Source organism: Pempheris klunzingeri, chromosome 11 (genome assembly GCF_042242105.1).
Source record: "Pempheris klunzingeri isolate RE-2024b chromosome 11, fPemKlu1.hap1, whole genome shotgun sequence".
Classification (NCBI taxonomy): Eukaryota; Metazoa; Chordata; class Actinopteri; order Acropomatiformes; family Pempheridae; genus Pempheris; species Pempheris klunzingeri.
The window spans coordinates 11,174,090-11,194,261 of NC_092022.1; the positions used below are offsets into that span (position 1 = coordinate 11,174,090).

Sequence of the window (20,172 nt, forward strand, 5' to 3'; positions counted from 1 at the left end):
GCCCGACTCAGACTGAGTTTTATTTGCATAGGAGTTTTTCACAGCAGACACTTTGACTTGTGAGAGCACAGGTGTTACTGATACCATTAACAATGGATTCATTCTATTCAAGTGTTCCAGTAAGTCACAGTGATTACACATTAATTGTTAATTACACATGTCCTTCTCCTGCATCTATAATGCACTGCAATTGAGTCTCCATGTTTTGATTACCAAACCAGTTATCAATATCTTTTTACCCAAATAAACTTAAACCAAATCTTCCTGGGAACAATTTTGGCAAGAGTAAGTAACTTAAAAAAGTGTAAGTTTTTAAGAGTTTTAACACATTCAGTTCCCAAATCATCCACTGGGGGTCTCTCTAGCTTTGTGTCTGAATTCATGCTCATTAGCTGAGAAAAAGGCCTCTGAATGAGATGTTTCGTGTGATTAGTGCATTGGAGGAAAACTGTGACATTACGTAACAATTGCTGTGACTTACATCAGCTGCTTCGTCTTTGATACCTCATGCATTTTCAAACATACAATGAAGTGATTTAGCATAATCTCAAATTCAACCACTGCAGCCAATTTTTTGGATATTTGGGCCCATTGTTTTAGGCTATTTTAGGCTATTTATGCCACAGTAAGGACATTTACTTCCAAGGATAGAGACCAGGGGGAGAAAATCAGGAAGGAAACCAAAACAAGAGGGGAAAAGACCCCCCTTCATTGTCAGTTGTTCATATGTTCATACAATAGTTTCATAGTTTTACTGCTTTCATTGTGGGAACTGGGACACATCATGAAACAAGCATTTTGTTAAAAAAAAAAAAAGAAAGGGAAATAGATATTATTTTAACCACTTGAAAGACACACTACAAGCACTCCACCTACTTTGCCTCGGAAATAATTTAGGTCAAGTAAAATAAATGTTATTTATATGGCCTGATATCAAAAAACATTTGCCTCAAGGGGCTTTACTGTGCAGCATATGACACCCTATGATTATTAGACTCTGGGATCAGATAAGAGAAAAACTCTCCAACAACCTTCAATGTGGAAAAAAATGAAGAAACCTCAGGAAGAGCAACATTATAGAAAACTATAAATATTAAAAACAGACACGACCTGAGCCACATGACTTCCTCTCCACCATGGAGACGTTAACATTGAGGAGAAACGATATGTATCAGAGGCACTATCAATCACTCGTTAAGAAATAGCCCACAGATAATATCAGATTCCAAGTGGATCCTATTGGAGATACATTGTAAAGTTTTAAATGACGACTTACACACTGATTGAGCATCATAAGAAAACGTGCATTATCAATATATGATATCTAAATCACTGACGACAGTCAGTCAGATTCAAGCTAAATTTACAGAATTGCCCTTTTTCCAGTCTGAGAAAGAGAACTGGTGACTTTATATATGAATGAAAGGACATTCTACTAAAAAGAAAGAAAAGTAATAACATTTAAGATGACCTATTTTCATCATGCTGTATCACATGCTTTACTTAAGAGGTTGTTACCACATATTGTACCTCTACTGTTTTAGATAGGGTCACACATTTTGGAGGGCAATTTAGACAGGTGTAGCACACGCCGTATTTTTACCCACTATCGGGGCTGACAGATGTCATATTTTCCCGTGGGTACAAACTTTGCGTTATTAAGTGAATCAAGGGACAAAGCAAACTTCTTAAAACAGCGACTTAAGTTCGGCAACGTCTCTTCTCATCGTCTGGACACGTTTGGGAAGTAACGTGAAATCTCGCGATATTTCGACGTCAAGGGGAGTGTCAAATTCCAAGAGAGAGGAGAGGAGAGGGGAGCCAGAGAGAGGGGCGCAAGGGTGAGTTTGTAAACACTTTATTACCCTTTAAATTCACCATAGATATGTCGACTGGACCAAAGTATGACAAAGTAGCGCTCGGTGCGCCATTTGTAAGTGTTTGTTAGTGTTAAAACCACACGTCTGTTGAATTGTCAAAACTGTTGTGGCAGCTACAACGTTTCATTCGGACCCTCTCGTCTCGCTTTGCACTCCAGTGTCAGTCCGCTAACCAACTAACTGCTAGCGTTTCTCTGATTTTTGCGACTTTGACTCTCCCTAACGCCTTTAAAACACTCCAGCTCACTTCGGATATAACAAAGTTAGCGCTAACGTGTGTTTGTTGTCATGGCTGAAGCTGGTAATAGCGCTGTTATTACTCATTTTGAATGTGCGTTCGGCCTGTTGTTAATGCTAGCTACACCAGCTAGCCATTAGTTTTTCGTGGATACAAAAAGTTGATTTCGGGGTTTTAACCAATGAGGTTCAGCTATTCGATGATATTGACAGGGTCCTAAGCGTTGCATACGTCAGATTGTGTTGACTGACGTGCTTATAGCCAATTGCTGAAAAGAAAAGGCGGTCTTGTTACGGGAAAAGGCAGGGCCAAGTGTGCCCGAACGTCGCCAGACGGTAATGAAGGCTAAAAAAGACAAACTTTTCCAAGCCTCGTCTGCAAGAGGGAACTAAAGTTTGCTATTATGTGGGATTTCAGCTTGACATTGACCTCTTTAACTTGCCTGAAACCCCACGGAAAATATCTGTCTTTTTTTTTTATGGCGGCAGAATCTTCTGTAAAGATAATCTGGGTCTGCTAGAAGAGCTTCCAAAGAACTCAAAGTCTCAAGTAATAATGATATCCATAGTATTGCAATCTGAGCTGTTGAACGCCCCAGGATCCGCATCCCCGTGCATGTCAACACCTTCATTAGGAATGTAGGTCATGTTTTTGGCAGAGTTGTACCTCATTCCATCACATAGAGTTACACCAGAGAAAACTGCAGTCTGTTTTGTCCAATCAAACATCTTGAGTAATGGTATACGTTTGACATTTTTTGCAATACAAATGTTCTTCGCTGCAACTTAATCATGATCACGTTACACACATGGCGAATACATTTAATGCTGGCATAAGTATATGATGCACATGCATGCTTTAGTGTATAAATGTGTGCATTTGGCTAAGACGTCAGGGATCCAAATTTGGTTAATTTCATTATTGGTGTGTTAATTCAGTGTGTAATGCTGTAGTTCATTAAGCGTAAATGATTTAGGAAAATCTTAGTCAGCACCAGAGACTGTGTAGAGTTCACCTTTGATGAGATGCAAAACGTCAAAACAACATGGTCTTTTTCTTTGTTTGAATTTGTTGTAATAGAACCAAAAAGTTGCCGACCGCAAATCAAATCAGAGTGTTTTTGATTTAATTTTAGAAAACTGCCTCGGGTCAATCCTGTATTGTCCTGCATTGTCTGCTCGCTCTGCATGGATTTAGCTTTTAGGCCTTGTTAGTTATGCAGACGTGGATATAGGATTTCATTTGTTCCAGTTAGCAAATCTCGGGTTCACTCTGCTTACATAAATACATATTGGCTGTTGCACACACCCAGCTACAGCCTAGATCTCAAAGCTCATAGCACACCTTTACAGGCCCTCACCTGTGATCCAGCAAATATCCAGGATCCCGTAATTGACCGGTCGCTGAACATGCTTTTCTTTCTTTAGCTCTTTCACCTTTTCATTCTCTCCTTCCCCCTCCTTTACTCTTTTTTTCTTTTCGTGGGGTCTCCCCTACCCCCTGGCAATTCAAGCCTCAGATTCCAGAGTCATGGCTGCCGCGCGAGCTATTAATACAGTTTGTTTAGTCAGTTTCCTAGCAGGCTGCATCAAACACTGGATGGCTGTGGCTGATTATAGCTGGGACTCGTTCCCCTACACCTGCTGAGTTGGAGAAATCCAAGTTCACGGTGGGACTTTGGCAGCAGCTCAATGAGAGGGACAGGAATTAGGGCGCTTTCAGTGCTTCCATTTTGCCTTGGATGAAAGGAGGTGAAAATAGGCGGAGTTGATATCCATGCCTGTAATGAATATTAGTGATATGTATCAGGACTAATGTAACTAGCAGACTGATTTATTGTCTCACACAGAGTTGAAGTCTGCATGAAGCAGAGCATTTTACAGTGTGCAGTAAAACTTTCTGTCAGCTTGTTTATTAGTTTATCTTCAGTGAGACAGGTGGGCCATCAAAGTAGTAAATTAACGGCATAATTTCTTTCTTTACATGTGAATCATTAGCATTACAGACAGTGGTGCAGTTTTCAAAGATGTCTGTCAAGATAGTATGTGTTATCATAAAGCCGAGCAGTAGATGCTGAAGAAAAGACCATGGCCATCTGTTTTAATCAGGTGAAGATATTGAATGGGGCAGCTACAAAAACAAATGGTATTTTCCACCCCTGTCATCTGAAATTTATGGTGGAAATCCCACATTTCATGTTTGTGCCAGGCAGCCAAGTTAATGTCTAGCATGTCTTCAGTAAGATGTAAACTCTGAAATCTGTTCCCACTACTCACGCCAGATGTGTCCATTTCCCCACACAGTCCACACCCTCGGTATAACGAGCTAGACGGAGTATCTCGTTTGCAGACACATCTTTGCCCAAATAGACTCAGTGGATTGGAAGCACTTTGTGAGGGTCCTGGCACCAACCTGTTGCCTTTCTCCAGAGCATGGGAGGTCCGCTTCAACCGCCCTTTGATCTGCACTCAGAGGGACAGGGATTTTGCTTGCAAACACGATGCAGACCCCTTTCCTCATAAAGAAACAGAGCTGAGAGACACAACGGTTAGGCCTGTTACAGGCGTCATGGGAGAGCGTTGTGCTCCAGCGCAAGACTTCAGTAATCATGTGTTGGCTCTGGGGCAGCTGTCCTCGGCAGAGGGAGAGATGGAGGGAGGAAGGAGGAAAATATACTGACTTCAACATTGGGAAAACTTTCAGACATTTATGCCTCGCCAACATAATGAATAATCTGTCCCATTCAATAACGTTAGGCTACATACTCAGTCCATGTTGTAGGTACAACAGAGGTTATGTGGTCAGTGACTCGGTAGTATTACAATACTAAACCTGTTAAACTAATGTTACGTTCCAGTTTGAAGAATACGTGTTCATATCAAGTCGGATTATGCATCGGCAGATTTTTTGAAATGGTCAAACAAGGGGAAACAACATAGAAATACACAGAAGTACAAAGGTTGTCTCACCAAGTAATAGTTTATGAGGTGAATCAGAAAAGACATCTAACACGTCCACTTTGGGGGGCTAGTATTAAATTATTAAGGCTGGATGCCATCCCTGCTCATCTCTGCTTTTTAGAGGAACCATACTGTGCATTGCAGCAGTCTGTGGCAATTGTCTATTGAAAGGTTTCCACTTGTACACACAGCATGGTCCTTGACGTATGTTGGTCGTTGCTGTTCTGTCAGTGGGACAGTGTTGTGTAATAGCTGCCAGACATCACTTTGGGCTAGATGAGAGCGCTAGAAAAATAATGTCCCTCACCCATCGCCACCCCTCCGATCCCCTGATTTGAATTCAATGACCAAGTTATTTTTTCAAACGTCACAGTTAGTCTTTACATGGAGTGTTGTTCAGCTGTGCAGAGCAGTGCAGGGTGGGGTGGTTTTGTTGAGTTGGGGATGGGGTAGAGGCTGGGAGAGGGGGAGTTTGTGAGGAGTTACTCTTCTCTGTGGAGACAGCTGATCGAAGCAGTAAGCCTCGCACAGCTTTAGCTTATGTCACTTCAGCTTCAGGCACAACAGGAGGAGAAACCATACATCAGCTTGTGCATATTTACCTCCCAACATGGCATTACTGAGGTAGAGAAGGATGAAGTATTTAGTTTGTAGTGTTTCTAGTGCACTCAAACAGCCAACAATGTTATCCTTATGTGCGTCTTTTTTTTTTTTTTACAGCATTACCAAATATTTATGCTATATTTATAGCTCCTAATAAATTCTTCATATTATGTACAGCATAAGACTGGACAATGAATTAATTATTGAATTGCAGACATTATGAGTATCTTGACTAACTAAACGTACTCTTGCAAATACATCAATAAAATTATTATACGATGATGTAACTCTAATTAAATTAAATAATATTTGGAAAGCAGTTACTTTGCTTGAACTTTTCCTGGACTTATTGTATGAAACTGCCTGCCCAACACTGACAGTATTCATGTGTTGAGTAAAACACGTAATATTGCATCATGTCAGTAGTATCAGTAATTTTTCGGTGGTTGTCTGCATCAATAAACTGTATTTGCATATAGAAAAAGAAAGCAAGCAGGAGTTAACCATGACAATAAAGTGGGGTACAGCACAGTGTGGGGTCAAGATGGAGAGAAACAGTTAAATCAGAGAGAGGGGGAGAATGAATGAGGGGTACGAGAAGGTAAAAGGTTGGGAGGTGCTTGAGAGGTGAGGAGAGGGAGTGGTAAGGAGAGAAGGAGGGATTGGAAGTGAGGGAAAAGTGACACAGACGGAGAGGGAGATGTCTTTGAGTAAATGGTAGCTGTCGTTCCCTCTTGTGAGCGGCTCCTCATTGGCCAACCACAATCCCCCTTGTGTGAAGGAAGTATCACCAGGGAAACTTCGTCGCGCTGCCTCTGTGCATGTTTTCCTCCTTGCCAGGGTTATTTTTAAATACCGTTCGGCTTCCTGCTCAGACTAAAGACTACAAGCCACAGCATCCCCGTTTTGTTGTTTTCAGGATTTGCCAGTTCACAAATCAAGAAAAGCCGCAGCAATGTTCTCCTCTTCTCCTCTCCCACAGTTACATTGCAAGCTCTTTGCAAAAATGGGGGACGACCGACCTTTTGTGTGCAATGCTCCCGGCTGTGGACAGGTAAGTCTTCTCCCTCCCTGGGTTTCAGGTGTGTGTATGCGTGTGTGGTGTGGGCTGTTTTTGCCCTTGCATAACTACTCTCCGGCAGTTGACTGCAACTACTTATTATTGAATTTATTTTACTACTAAAAGACAATGAATTGAAAGTAAAAGAAAAAGGACACTGTACTTGAGAAGACACTTGACTTTAGTAGAGTAAAACTCATATACCTCTGGTCTGTCGTCACACTTGTTCTCATTGCCAGAATAAGCAAACTAGCTATGACTTATGCAATACTTTTAATGATCATCACAGCGATGGTATTCTAGCTAGCATGCTGCCTTGTGAGACAACGCTGTCTCCTTTAGCAGTGACTCACTGGAAGCTCCAGTGAGTAATCAGAGCACGGTTATTGTTTCAACCTGTCACTGTTGACTTCAAGTGCCTGCAGACACGGGTTTAAGCCACGGCAGTGACTCAGCTGAGTGCCAGTAGTGCAATCACATGCCAGTAACCTGGTGTATTGTCGGGGTTTGGTCTGATATCACAGCAAATTAAAAGAAGCATGTTCAAGGACCCGTGATCATTCAATACAGGAAATATCATGTCTGATGTTGTGCTCAATTAGCTGTCTGATGCTGCGCTCAGCTGGATGTGATGTCCTAAGAGCTACTGATGGATTATCTCTCCTGTCGTCTGGAGGAAGAAAGTGTTTATGTGGCCAAAAAACATTTGTGATTCATAAGCCGTCTTCCATTCTCTGATCAGAGGCGATCTGTTGTACACTGGATTTGCGGTTTGAACAACAGGCATGTAAAGCAGTTAAACATGCGTGTGTTGCATGAATAAATAATGATTTTTTTTGGCTGTTTTCTTCTTAGAACATTATGGACACCCTGGGACCCCTTCCCTAAAGATAATGACTTTCCTTTGACATGTTTCTGTGATGTAAATACTCTGCATATTTCATTTGTTGATTTCATTATTAATTTAGTTGGCAGTTTAAGCAACAGAATCACTTTTTCACTCTGTCAATGTGAGTGATGACGATGCCGGAGTCGGTCTGTAGCTATGGCATAAACGCCATGTTGAATATGTTGATAAACGGTTGCATGTTCACACAGAGCAACATCCTTATTCATTTGGGGTCATGTTTTGGGGCTAATATAAAGTGTAATATTCACTCTCTTTTAGCTTTTGGTCGCTGCCTGAGGGAAATGTCTGACTCTTTAACTGCTAAATTAGTCACTGAGTTTGTGTGTCTGCTGTTTGGTGCTGGGCAGGTGGCGCTCAGCGGACGGAGTGATGAGAGCAGTGGGACTGAACCAGAGCAGAAAATCTGGCGGCACAAAACAGATATGAAAACTCTGTAGAGCTGAGGGAAACTGTATGGTCAGATGGTTGTTCTTCTGGTTGTAGGTTGAGTGACCCCTTTTTCACGTTACACACAGTCCACTGGTAATGTAAAAGTATGGACAAGTTATTATTGAATAGTGCAGGTTTAAATGTTAAACACGAGCAGCCAAACAAGAAATGAATCTACTAACTAAAATACAGACAAAAAATAGACAGAATTTACGCTATTCAAAACAAAGCATTTGATTGTAAATGTTTGGTTCTATAGTTTTCAATAATCTGCATAATGTAGACATTTTGGTTTATACCATGAAAAATACAGAGATGCAGTACCCAGTCTTGCATAGTATGCTATCTTGGGTATCATAATGTAAATTGTTTTGAAGCGTAGACCTGCGGTGCATCTATATTTATAATCTTTATTCAAATGCTGTTTTATTGCTGCTCTTTACAAGCAACAGTTGTCTACCAGGAAAATCCGAATCAGGCCCATAATAGAACGAGGATGATTGACTCTTGGCTTTGCTCAGGGTTTTCCTTTTACCAACTTAACAACAACAACAACAACAACAACCCCCCATTATAAGATGTCCAGTATTTACTGTGTGGGGAGGGGTAATCCTAGCTGCCAGTATCGCACACAGGGAGATTAGTCGGAGATAGTTTCCTCTGCAGGGCCCAGCCGCCTTGTTCAGAGGAAAGAGACAAATCAGACATGCAGTTGTATTGGTGATGCTGCCTGGTCGGGCTAAAAATAAGCCCTCTGACACTTGACTGTGTTTCCACTTCACTCTCTCACGACTGAACTCGCCACTGCAACGCAGCGCCCCAAAATAGGCTTCAGCGAATGGTGAATAGGCTGGTGCCAGAGCCATGATTATTCCTCCCCCGTCTCTGACTGATTCACCTCGCCACTTCTCCAAAGAAGAAGTGCCGTGTCTCAGGCGAAGGCTGACGGCGGCTGTTGGTGCTCTCTTCTGAAGGTCTGGTTCGTCCAAGTGCCAGACCTCCTGTAGCTTCCACTGTGAATGCCTGATAACAGAAGATAGACTAATATAGAGCACCACTGAGACACAGTTTAAAGCGTCCACACGCGTTAAACGTGTTTGACAACAGTGTTTTCTTCTCTGTAAAAAGACCTTACATTTCCATTCACGGCATCTGTTTTGATGTGGCGGCTCATTCTCCTGCTTTTGATATTTATTTGTGTCAGTGGTTTTTATACTTCATCAGTCTGTTGACATTTTCACCCATTCCCCACATTTCTGTACTGTTAAAATCATTTCAGCTCTCATCCATACAAAACCTTTTTCTATTTAATTCCAGTTTGTGTTAAGATATTTGATCCCATGTCCTGCAGCTATAATGGGCCCATACAGGGCTTTTAACACATGAGGAATTGTACACCACAGATACAGTGTTCTTCATGGTTTTGTCACATAAGGTTGCATGTGTTGGGCTACATATCCTAGAGATTATCTGTCTGTGGTTATTGCAATATGATATCTGGGTTAAGGTACTACAGGCTATTTCTTCAGGTCACCAGGACAAGTAGACAATAATAATAAGAGTATAATGCACTTATCTCTCGTTTTTTTCCTCTTGTTCATTTGTTCCAGAGGTTTACCAATGAGGACCACTTGGCTGTACACAAACACAAGCATGAAATGACACTGAAATTTGGACCAGCCAGGACAGACTCTGTCATTATCGCAGGTATCGTTTGTGTACCAAACAAATGAACAGCTTTACTCCTCCTCTCCCAGCATTCAGATGAGGGCTGCTTAGCATACCACAGCGTCAGTGTGTTCCAACACTATGAATACTCCAGTCTCCAATAAAACTGCTCTAAATACACTTTTATGACACATATGTCTATATTCAATGCTAAGTGTGAACTAAGTGTTAAAGCTTTACTTTGAATAATTTATCTGTTTATTCCCTTTTGCCAGACCAGACACCTACTCCCACCCGCTTCCTAAAGAACTGTGAGGAGGTTGGTCTGTTCAACGAGCTGGCCAGCTCCTTCGAACAAGATGATGATGACAAGAGAGCAAAGAACTCTGTAAGAAAAGCTCGGGTTTGATGGCTTTGTCTGTGTTTTCATCTGTGTCTGTCTTTACACTTTACTGTGTACAGTAAAGCGATGGAATTTTTTGCAAAGACTCCCATGTAGTGAAAAATGACTCCTTACTTCCCTCTTTCTTACCTCAAGTGTTGATATAGTCAAAAATGATTGTTTGCAGAAATTCCTTCCTTGTGCACTTTGTGCGTGCATCATTATGATTAAAACTATTGCGACGGCTTGTGTGTTTTGTAAACTGATGCTGTGGTTGTTTGGTTTATGTGATAAACACCATGAATACCAGCTCCCCTTTTTAATGTACCGTAGCCTATGAGAATCTTTGATAAGTCGTGTGAGCTTACACTTTTCATCTCTCTGTCACTGCCTCTGCCCTTCTCAGCTCCCTGCACCCAACTCTGTGGCTTTGGACATGAGCCTTCAGATGCCATCAGATGTGAAGGTGAAAGAAGAGGAACCTGTAGAGGTCGACTCCTCGCCACCAAATAGCCCCGAATCTGTCTCTGGAGAGTCAGACAGCAGCAAAGAGACTTGGGTTAAAGGAAAGGTAGGACAGAAATGCAAGGAGAGGGAATTGGATGATTGAGATGAAGGGTGAACCTTAAATGATGTAGAAGAAATATGACTCGTGATTTTCACGAGGAAGTGGATCATATTACCTTTTTTCTTTGAGAGGTGATGCCTGGCTACTATTTTGAATAACTGATAGCTTTGTTTTAACTGTTTTTACATAACTTACCTCAATACTGTCCTCCTAGGACACACCACCCAGGAGTTCGGCCCCCACCCCGACTATTGTGCGTCCAGGTTCCCTCCCACTACACTTGGGCTTCGATGCCCTTCAGCCCACCATGCCATCACCCACCTCTGTCATCACACAGGCACCACCTTCCAATCGTACTCTGGGGTGAGCAAAGTCAACATCCTTCTGCTGACCTCTTTTACTCTGATTGACCTCTTAAAATGTACCTTAAGTAGTTAAAAAAAAAAACACATTTTCCAGTATGACAATATCACATGTATAGCCTTTATCTTCTGGTTCCAACTCAACGTTGAACCCATGTGATGCTTATGAGTCAACTTTTTTGTGGCTGCACAAAGTGAAATATGTACGTTGTTTTGTACATCCTTTAAAAACATATGTTTTATCTAAATCTTGTGTTTCTAACCAAAATTTCATAGAGTGCAGTTTTTTAATGCACAGCTTGGACTAGTAATGATAAATGTAAATGTGGATTTTTTTGGGTTAAAGTGGATATTTTTTCCTAAATGGTTTTGTTGGAGTATAAAATTGTCATATATAGAAACATGACCGAACATCCTGTTCTTATTGTCCCTCTGCTGTCTTTCTTGTTTAGTTCGCCAACCAGCCACTACCCCATGATGATGCTTCCCTCTGGTCAGGCAGTGCCTGTGCTCCCTGGTCCAGTACAGATGCCCTCTGTCATTAATGTAAGACAGGCCAACCGTCTAGATATGTTGTATTTCAATTTTATAGCTAAGAAGTTGGTTCAATATGGTTGTTGACATGTGTGTATTTGTGTATCTTATCTGGTCTCCAGCTGGCCCGACCCATGTGCATGGTACCCAACATTCCCGGGATCCCCGGTCCTCCTCTGGGAGGCAGCAGCAGCGGCTCTAACTCCCCCTCTGGCTACAGCATCCACTCGGAGGCCAAGATGGTCAGCGCTAGATTAGTTCTCTATTTTTATCTGTTTATCTGTTCTTTTTGTCTCCATCTTCACCCTCCAGCCTTTCTCTGCGTTTGTTCATCATATGACTTTTTACTGCAGTTATTTTTTTTTTCATTTAACCCTTACACCACAACCACACAGCTGACTGTGCAATACTGAAAAGTACACATAGAGCCCAATGTAAGGAGCCCACATTTCAACTGTATGTCTAATGATACTGTTGGTGTGCAGAATGTTCTATTTATTTATTTTCCCCAATTAAACAAAACACTGTCAATAGTTCAAACAAAAACAACAGCAATGACAAAAAATATATGTATGTACAGGTATGTTGTACAACAAAGCAAAAATATATCTGTAAAATATCCACCTAAACCACCTAAAGAGGATTAATCGTTAGCTAACAATGAAGCAAATGTACAGCGTTCAACTGATATGTAATAAGTTTATTCCTTAACAGTTCATTTTCAGTTTAAACTGTAGCAAGCAGTGACGTATGCAGATAGATAATGAGTGAATGCGATCAATAGCGAGATCCCAGGTTGTATCGGGGATGGTCCCATTAAGGTCTTGTTCCCAGGCAACTTTTGTTGTGGTCAGTGTTGGAGCAGTGATGTGTTGGATAATATCATATGGTGTGCCAAATGTTTTGTGGCCACCATCACACACATGGGTATGAGTTCAATATGAGTTCAATTTTTAATATAGTTAACAGTTTTCTCAATAAGAAAGAGTAAATTTAGATTTTAGATACTTTTGGATCATTCTGCTACATTACTGACAGGTGTAGAGTCACACAATTTTGTGAAATGTGGCTCCTTATATTATGGTATTTTTAACAGACAGTAGAGTACATACCATGGACACTTATTCCATTGTGGAATTTTTGACAGCACAATATTTTCCATGAATTCACACTCAAATAAAATGCTAGACACTAAATATAGTGCATTATGTAATGAGTAGGGAGCAATTTTGGACAGCCATGACTCTCTTACTACCAAATAATGATTGTTGAAATGGCTGTGACCCTAAATGTGCTGTTGACCCGTTCTGTGCTGTCACTGTTACAATCAGTCATTTAAGAATCATTACTCCCAGCTGGATAATACAACAAAGAAACACCATCTGAAAATCCAGTCCAGGAACATAGAAATTTAGTCAGCTCACATCAGCCACAAAGCCTCCAGAGCTGAACGCAGTTGAAAAGGTTTGAGATAGAACGAGATGTCACATGAATGTGCTGCGGAGAGCAAGCTGGAACTGTGTGACACTGTTAGGTCAGCACGGGTGAAGAATTAGAGCACCTTTTGAAATGAAAGCCTTACAGAATTTTTTTTTTTTTTTTTTATGAGACAAAGGGCAGAACAACTTGTTGCTTATTTTATTATGTTATGACAACAGCAGATATCTGGCAAAAAAACAGATTTATTGAATGTAAAATATGCAAACTTTCTGTCTGCTGCAAAATACCACAACACAAACATTTGTGACCAAAAACTAACTTACTTCAGACTGTATTGAACAGTAGTAACTAAAAGTTGTTGTTGCTGATCATGTAAATGAGTCCATTTGTGTAGCTGCATGGGATAGGGCTTGCTATGATGTTGCAATGATTAACATTAGAAACCTATAGTGCTACTGAATCTGATCAGCTGTGCCTTTCTTTTTTTCGCTTAGAGCTTTCCTCCAATGATAAAGCCTTTTCGTTTAAACTAATATTACGTTGTTTGTATTGTTGGTTTGGGCTGTTTATTTCATCATTGTTCTGTCATTGTTCTCCTGTAGCGTCTGAAGGCTGCGCTGTCCCAGCAGAGCCCGTCAGGACACAGTATGGGGATCATGGCTATGGGCAGCAGCCCCATGGTACCTCAGAGGGCAGAGCAGAGCCAGCTGCTTGTCCAACAGCCAGATGCTCCATCACCTGCACAACCTCAGGTACACTGTGTTGTCTGTAAGGACTGGACTGTGACAAAGTAACAAAAGTAACTGAGCTAAACCATGTTAAATGTGTGCAGGGCTCCAGACTGCGACCAAAATGGCATATGTGACCATTTTTTGTTAGCGTGCGAGTTAAAATTTCGTGTGGGTGCATGATGATCTGCCAGCACTGGGTGCCCTACACACAGCGCTTGATGCATATGTACGTAGCGCTGCACAGCACCGAAAAAAATCCATTTAACTGTTACCATGTTCCAAAAATGAAGTGGTCTACAGCTGATTATTTTAAAAAGCAAAATGAGGAGAGAGGGACGGGAGGCTGGTGGAGTGGTTAGGGATGATGAGATGTTCGACAGAGATGGCACTTATGATCAAAGTACAGACCGACTGAGCCAGTGAAGAAGAAAAAAGACAACTTTCAACCACAGTGGCTAACGCACAGTGTAGGAAGAAGTACACAGATCTTTTACTTAAGTAAAAGTTGTAGAATAAGTAAAAGTACAAAAGTATTAGCATCAAAATATACTTGAAGTACCAAAAGTAAAAGTACTCATTATGCAGCATGCTAGTTCATTTCAGAATAATGTATATTATATTGTTGGATTACAATTAATTATGCATTCATGTGTTCACACTTTGATGGGTATGTTGTGAATTCCCCCCTGGGAACCAATAAACATTATATTGATCTGAGCCTTTTAACTCAAGCTGTTAGATAAATGTAGTGAAGATGTAGATGTAGTTAAGTATAAACAGCCAAAAACAGAAATACTCAAGTAAAGTACATTTACCAGAAATTTGTTCTAAAGTCCAGTATTGTAGTAAATGTACTGCTAACACAGTAGCTCTGATTGCTGTTTTCTTTTAAGATTATATAATAGAAGATGACGTATCTGATAAACTTTACATTCAGATTGAAATATTTAGAAAATCTCAAATCTCTGTCAGTCTTTACCTCAGTGCAAAACCAGGGTATCTAGATTAAGTCAAGTGTTCATCAGCATGTAAGGTGATTGATTAATACCCCGCTTTACCAAAAGAAGGGTGCGACCATTTCAGTTGCAGAGAAATGGGCCTGCACTTCTGGTATTGAGTCGACTATAATACACTCTGACTAAAATAATGAAACTATGACTCAAACTTCCTTTTTCTCTCTCTGTCTGTCTTCCGGTCCCCTCCTGTCTGTCTGTTTCCTTCGCACCCTCTCCCCTGTTCTCCCTCCAGGTATCTCCAGCACAGCCTACAGGTGGGCGTCGGCGGCGGACGGTAGACGACGATCCAGATGAGCGAAGGCAGCGCTTCCTCGAGAGGAATCGGGCTGCGGCATCGCGCTGCAGACAGAAACGCAAACTGTGGGTCAATTCCCTAGAGAAGAAGGCTGAGGAGCTCTGCAACCTGAACGTCTCGCTGTCGGTGAGTGGGGATGGAGTGGGTGGCCGGGGCATAGGAATGTGGCCTGTGGGAGGCCTGTGTTAGTGTGTGCACAGTCACACTCACTGTGCCCAGCTGGCAGGCTTTCAACTAGTCGTGGAAGTTTGTGAGGTGTTTTCCAGTCAGTTTCAGGTAATTTTACAAAAGAGTGAGGCTACAGGACTTGTAACCATAGAGCTCATTACAACTTGTTTCACAACTTTATTTTGTTATTGATGGTTTCAGGTTATTTTTACACCCCATCTTGACTTCTTCACTTTATCTGTACTGCAGTGGAAACCAGGCTGTTTACCCCTTTAAAGCATTTCTTAGCTGAAAAACATTAAAAATCCATTGGGGAAAACGTTTGGATGATCTTCCTGTTTGATGATTTCTCTTCTGGGTATACTGTATGGCTAACAATGATATGAATTCTCTATGAATTATTAAAAAGTGTTGCACGTTCTTTTTTTCTGATCTTTCAGAACGAAGTGTCTATGTTGAGGAACGAGGTGGCTCATTTGAAACAGCTTCTGCTGGCCCACAAAGACTGTCCTGTGACCACCCTACAGAAGAAGACTGCCTACTTAGGTGAACCTTTTTTTTTAATCATGCCATGTTACCCACCTGTTAGCTGCTTATGTTTATTTTCTCATTCATGACAGAATCCTCATGTGGGGATACTTAGAATACTTTTAAACAAGTTCTAAACCACAAAGATAATGTCCGTGGCTTTTTCAGTCAGGCTGGTATAATGTATTTGAGTTTAAAAGTGAAATGCTTTTACCAGTTTAGGTATAAGCCTGTGTTTGTGTCGTTTTTTTTCTGTGCAGCTGCAGAAGAGAGCATGAAAGACACCTCAGAGCCCACAGGGTCCCCTGCCCCGGTGATCCAGCACAGCTCTTTGGCGCCGAGCCCCTCCGCAGGGCAAAACGGCCTGAGCTCAAGGGCAGCAGCTGAGGCCATGGCTATGTCTGTGCTGGCAGGAATGGGCCAGCAGCAGAGGGCTGAGAGCGGACCCTCTCACATTATCATGGCTGCACAGTCTCAATCTGCTGCCAGATGATGAGCGATGCCACCAAGGCCTGAAATTGGCTCACACTCGTCACCCATGGGTAGAAAAGAGCAGCGAGGACCCCCCCTCCCCCCAGATGTCTCACCTTCCCCTTTCCCCTTAGCTGTGCTCCTCTGCTCTCTCTGACCCTCCTGTAGAGCCATCATGCTGTGGCCTGGAGCTCAGCGGCAGCCTTCTGGGAATGGACTGAGACTTTTGAGAGAGCTTCCTGTTCACTTTGCCATAGACTACAGGGGCTGGACTCCAACCTCCCATCCTCGTTTCCCCTCTGTGCTTCCCCCGCTCATCTCTCCTCACCCTCAGTCAAAACGACTCTTCACTGGACTGTAGGACTGCATCGCTCTGAGTGTACCGCCGTAACGAACTCCCCACGTGGACACGCACCACACGTGCACAGTTTCGAACACACGGGTGTTGCATAAACATTCTCGATCAAATCAGAAACCAAACAACACGCGGGGCTTTACACTGTTTTCAGCAGGGAATAGTGCCTTCTGCTCCTCGACGTCTTAGCCATGCACACACCCACACATGTCATCACAGCATACGTCCCTATACATCCACATCCCTGGCTCCAAAGATGCAGAAACTGTCTAGACGTCAGTGACTCAGATCTCAGATAGTCACCCAAACCTGTTGTAAATGGTTCCACCTCGAGATGATCTTAACAAGGACCCAAAAACCTTACCTCATGTACACCCCTTTATGATAAAATTGATAAACTGTGTGTGTGATCGGCTCCGTGCGTATATTATTAATGTACATCAGAACATAGCAGTTTGCCTACTCCTGATCTGATAACGTTAATAGCTGGATTGTTAGCATGTGACTTTTTCTATTAGGGTGTTATGTTCTTGATACATTATGTGCAGCTATATTTGTTTTAATTAATTGGCACATCCTCCCAGATTAGCCCACAGAACCTAAATACTTTGGATCGACAGTTTGTTCTCACAAAATTAGTTGAACAGTAGCCTTTTCTGACCCGAAGGGAATTCAATGTCTCCCCTCCTCCTCACTTTCCTCTAAAACAGGCAGTTTTTGCTGTTTATTGGTTTGTAAGTGGATGCCTTTTCCATTTTATATAAACTATTCTTGTGACTGTGTTTCTCTGTGTGGGCTCTGGACTTACTGTAACTGTTATTTTCACACTTCTCAGGATGGTTGCACATCCTTGCTGCTCGTTGGAAGTGCGATTGAACCCCTTAGTCTCTTTGCTCTTTACCAAACCTGAACTAAGCCATAATGACAACAAATCACATCTCTGAATCTCCAAAGACCCCCCGGTACTTGTACTGGGGCAGGAAGTAAAAAGACTGACTGTTATTTTGTGATTCAGAGGCCACAGTGACACAATCTACAGTATATCACTGCTCGTTACTTGCACTTGCTTGTTACACACAGTCTCGCTCGCAATGTCTGATAATCTTGCCTTAAGATCACATTTGTGCCTCTGACGTCCCCCCGCATAAAGATACGCAGATTTGCTCATGTGAAAAAACAATGGAGCCTTTGAAAAACATATTTGTCTTAATTTGTTACTGTCATCAAACGAAAAAAAACAGACGAGGAAAAGATTTACTTGCTGAAGGTTCCTCAAAGCCTTTAAAATAAATGGTTAATTTAACCCTGAGTCTCTTTTCAGTGACATAAAACACTTGTCTGTCATCTGGTGGAGAGACGAAGCAAAGACATCTTCACCGTTAAAAGCTTCAAGGGAGGAAAAAAGATAAGACGTCTTGTGACCGTATCTGAATGGCTCCAGTTCTTTAGAAATCCCACAAAGATATTAGAATATTTTTTACATAAACACCTAAACAAGCGGTTTACTTTCCCTCCTCTTCCTGTACATTTTCCCCCTCTTTCATCCGATATGATCATATATTTGCAAGATGTGATATTTCAAAAACGAGATATCTGTCCATTAACACAAGGGCGTGTCTTTATGCACTAAAATAATGCAAGTTTATTGTTGCTTTGTATTTCTGTTCATTTTTTGCAGTTCTCTTGTTCTCTGGGTCTTTTTCAGAGATTTCAGATCCTTTTTTTAAAAATGATATTTTCTCTTATCTGTACTGTATACATGAATGGGAGTTTTCTCAGAAACTTTAATACTTTTTAACCTCTGCCTGAACCTCTTGTCCTACAGTCCCAAAGGCGACCCCGGCATTTTGTTGTACTTTGGAGCTGGCGCTATATTTGGCTGGCAGTCCCTTATAGACGATTATTCATATGAAATGAAAATTCAAACTGTATTTAGCTTTCATGTTTTCATGTAATTCATGTCATCGGCACCTTTGCTTGTCACTTCTCTTCTTTTGCTGTGTGCTATTTTCAGCACTAAACAGCCTTTGTCGTAACACTTCAGACTGTACTGATGAATATAGAAAGTACTTTCTTTAACACACAGGTTTCTTTTTTGTTTGTTTGTTTTTTCTCAACAGAAAAATGTCATTAGTCTTTTTTGTTTCAAAAGCTAGATTATATCCCTTTAGTCATATCTTTGAAGATGAATTTGAACATGTTTGACTTTTGACTGCCCTTGTCTAACTTATTTTTTTAATTGGTCAACTAACAATCGTCATTACGGTCTTTGGCATATTAATGTTACCTAGAATTGTTGTGAAAAGAGCAATTTAATGAAAAATGCAACAATGTGAAAGTTGCACATAGTGTATTAGTGGTTTTTCACACTCCCATTGTATGACTGATGATTTCAAAAATTGTCCTTGTACTGTACATATCTGTACTATATGAATATATTTACTTTTCCATGCATGTCCAAGTGGAATACTATGAACACTTACAGTGCTGCAGTTTTAATTAAAGAAACTACATCTTAATGAACATTTGTGAAGTTCTGTTTGTTAGTTTTCTGCTTAGATTCACAGCGACAAAAGGTTGTTTTCTGTAAATGTGCTGTATTCTTACATACCTGGAGACACGCGGCCAGTCGGTGCTTTGTAAAACGTGGTATGTTGGTCAGCGTATTTGACTAGGACAGAACAGACTGCATGTAAGACTGTGAACTGTCTGCTTTGTTCATAGTTGTCTCTACCCAGCGATCCCTCTCCCTTCAGTCAGTTGTGATGTTACCAATAACTATGGAGAGAGGAGCAAAATAACTACTTATAAGTACTCTAGCTTCTGTGTGTGAGCATGTTTCATGTACTTTTAAGATACTAAAATTCCTCATATTTCCTCTATGCATGGATGCAGCTGCTTTAGAGGACGCTAATCTTATGTCTTTGTGTTTTTCTAGGACTTTGAGGGCCTTAGTAGTAGTATATTATTTCATTTTAGACTGATTATAGTTTTTCTCTCCATATTTTTAAATTTGCCTTCTTTCACTCACTAAATCAATTATTTAGTATCTAGAATTTGATTCCTAGTAATGTGGTCGAAGGCTTGGAAACTCCCTCATATTGGGAAATAAGATTCACAGAAGATATAATTGAACGTTTATCTGAACTAAAGAATCTAACTAAATAGTTTTGAATACCCTCTGTTTAGTGCGAGGTCTGGATTTTCATTATTTCTAAAAGTCTTGCTTCAACCCAGCTTTTAAGTCGCTGTTTTTGCACTTTTGGACAGACAAAAAGTGACAGAGTAGCCTACAATTATGTTGTTATGTTAAGTTTGCTTTGAAGCTCGTTCCTTGTGAGACAATATCCATATTTCTCATAAGGAAAACATGATCGTAACTCTTTGTAAGCAGCCCTTAATTGCAAAGGGAGTGGCTGGAAGGACATGTTTATTTTTATAATGCTTACAGTCAGGATGCTATGTCGGCCCTTTGAAGGTGACCATAAGTAACTTACTCAGAGTAATGTTGTGAACTTGGACCAGAGCTGTTTTACATTAACTTACAATTTAAAATCAAGTGCTTCATCTCTTA

The 20,172-nt window shown here is 41.1% G+C and overlaps 1 protein-coding gene across 1 annotated transcript; it reads left to right on the forward strand.

Annotated features, from left to right (window-relative positions):
- The first annotated feature begins 1,805 nt into the window (after window positions 1–1,805).
- atf7a (activating transcription factor 7a) lies at window positions 1,806–18,328 on the forward strand. Its single transcript, XM_070839676.1, has 12 exons — window positions 1,806–1,841; window positions 6,664–6,735; window positions 9,691–9,787; window positions 10,024–10,136; window positions 10,537–10,701; window positions 10,913–11,061; window positions 11,513–11,606; window positions 11,717–11,836; window positions 13,637–13,786; window positions 15,014–15,202; window positions 15,685–15,790; window positions 16,033–18,328. The coding sequence occupies exons 2-12, from the start codon at window positions 6,688–6,690 to the stop codon at window positions 16,263–16,265; spliced, it is 1,464 nt and encodes a 487-aa protein (XP_070695777.1). The 5' UTR covers window positions 1,806–1,841; window positions 6,664–6,687; the 3' UTR covers window positions 16,266–18,328.
- The last annotated feature ends 1,844 nt before the right edge of the window (window positions 18,329–20,172 follow it).

What these genes read in the sequence shown, in the direction of transcription:
- atf7a (XM_070839676.1), top strand. Translation starts at nt 6,688, where the DNA reads ATGGGGGACGACCGACCTTTTGTGTGCAATGCTCCCGGCTGTGGACAG. An exon ending in TCCACTCGGAGGCCAAGATG is followed by an intron (nt 11,837 to 13,636) that starts GTCAGCGCTAGA and finishes GTTCTCCTGTAG; the next exon opens with CGTCTGAAGGCTGCGCTGTC. An exon ending in CATCACCTGCACAACCTCAG is followed by an intron (nt 13,787 to 15,013) that starts GTACACTGTGTT and finishes TTCTCCCTCCAG; the next exon opens with GTATCTCCAGCACAGCCTAC.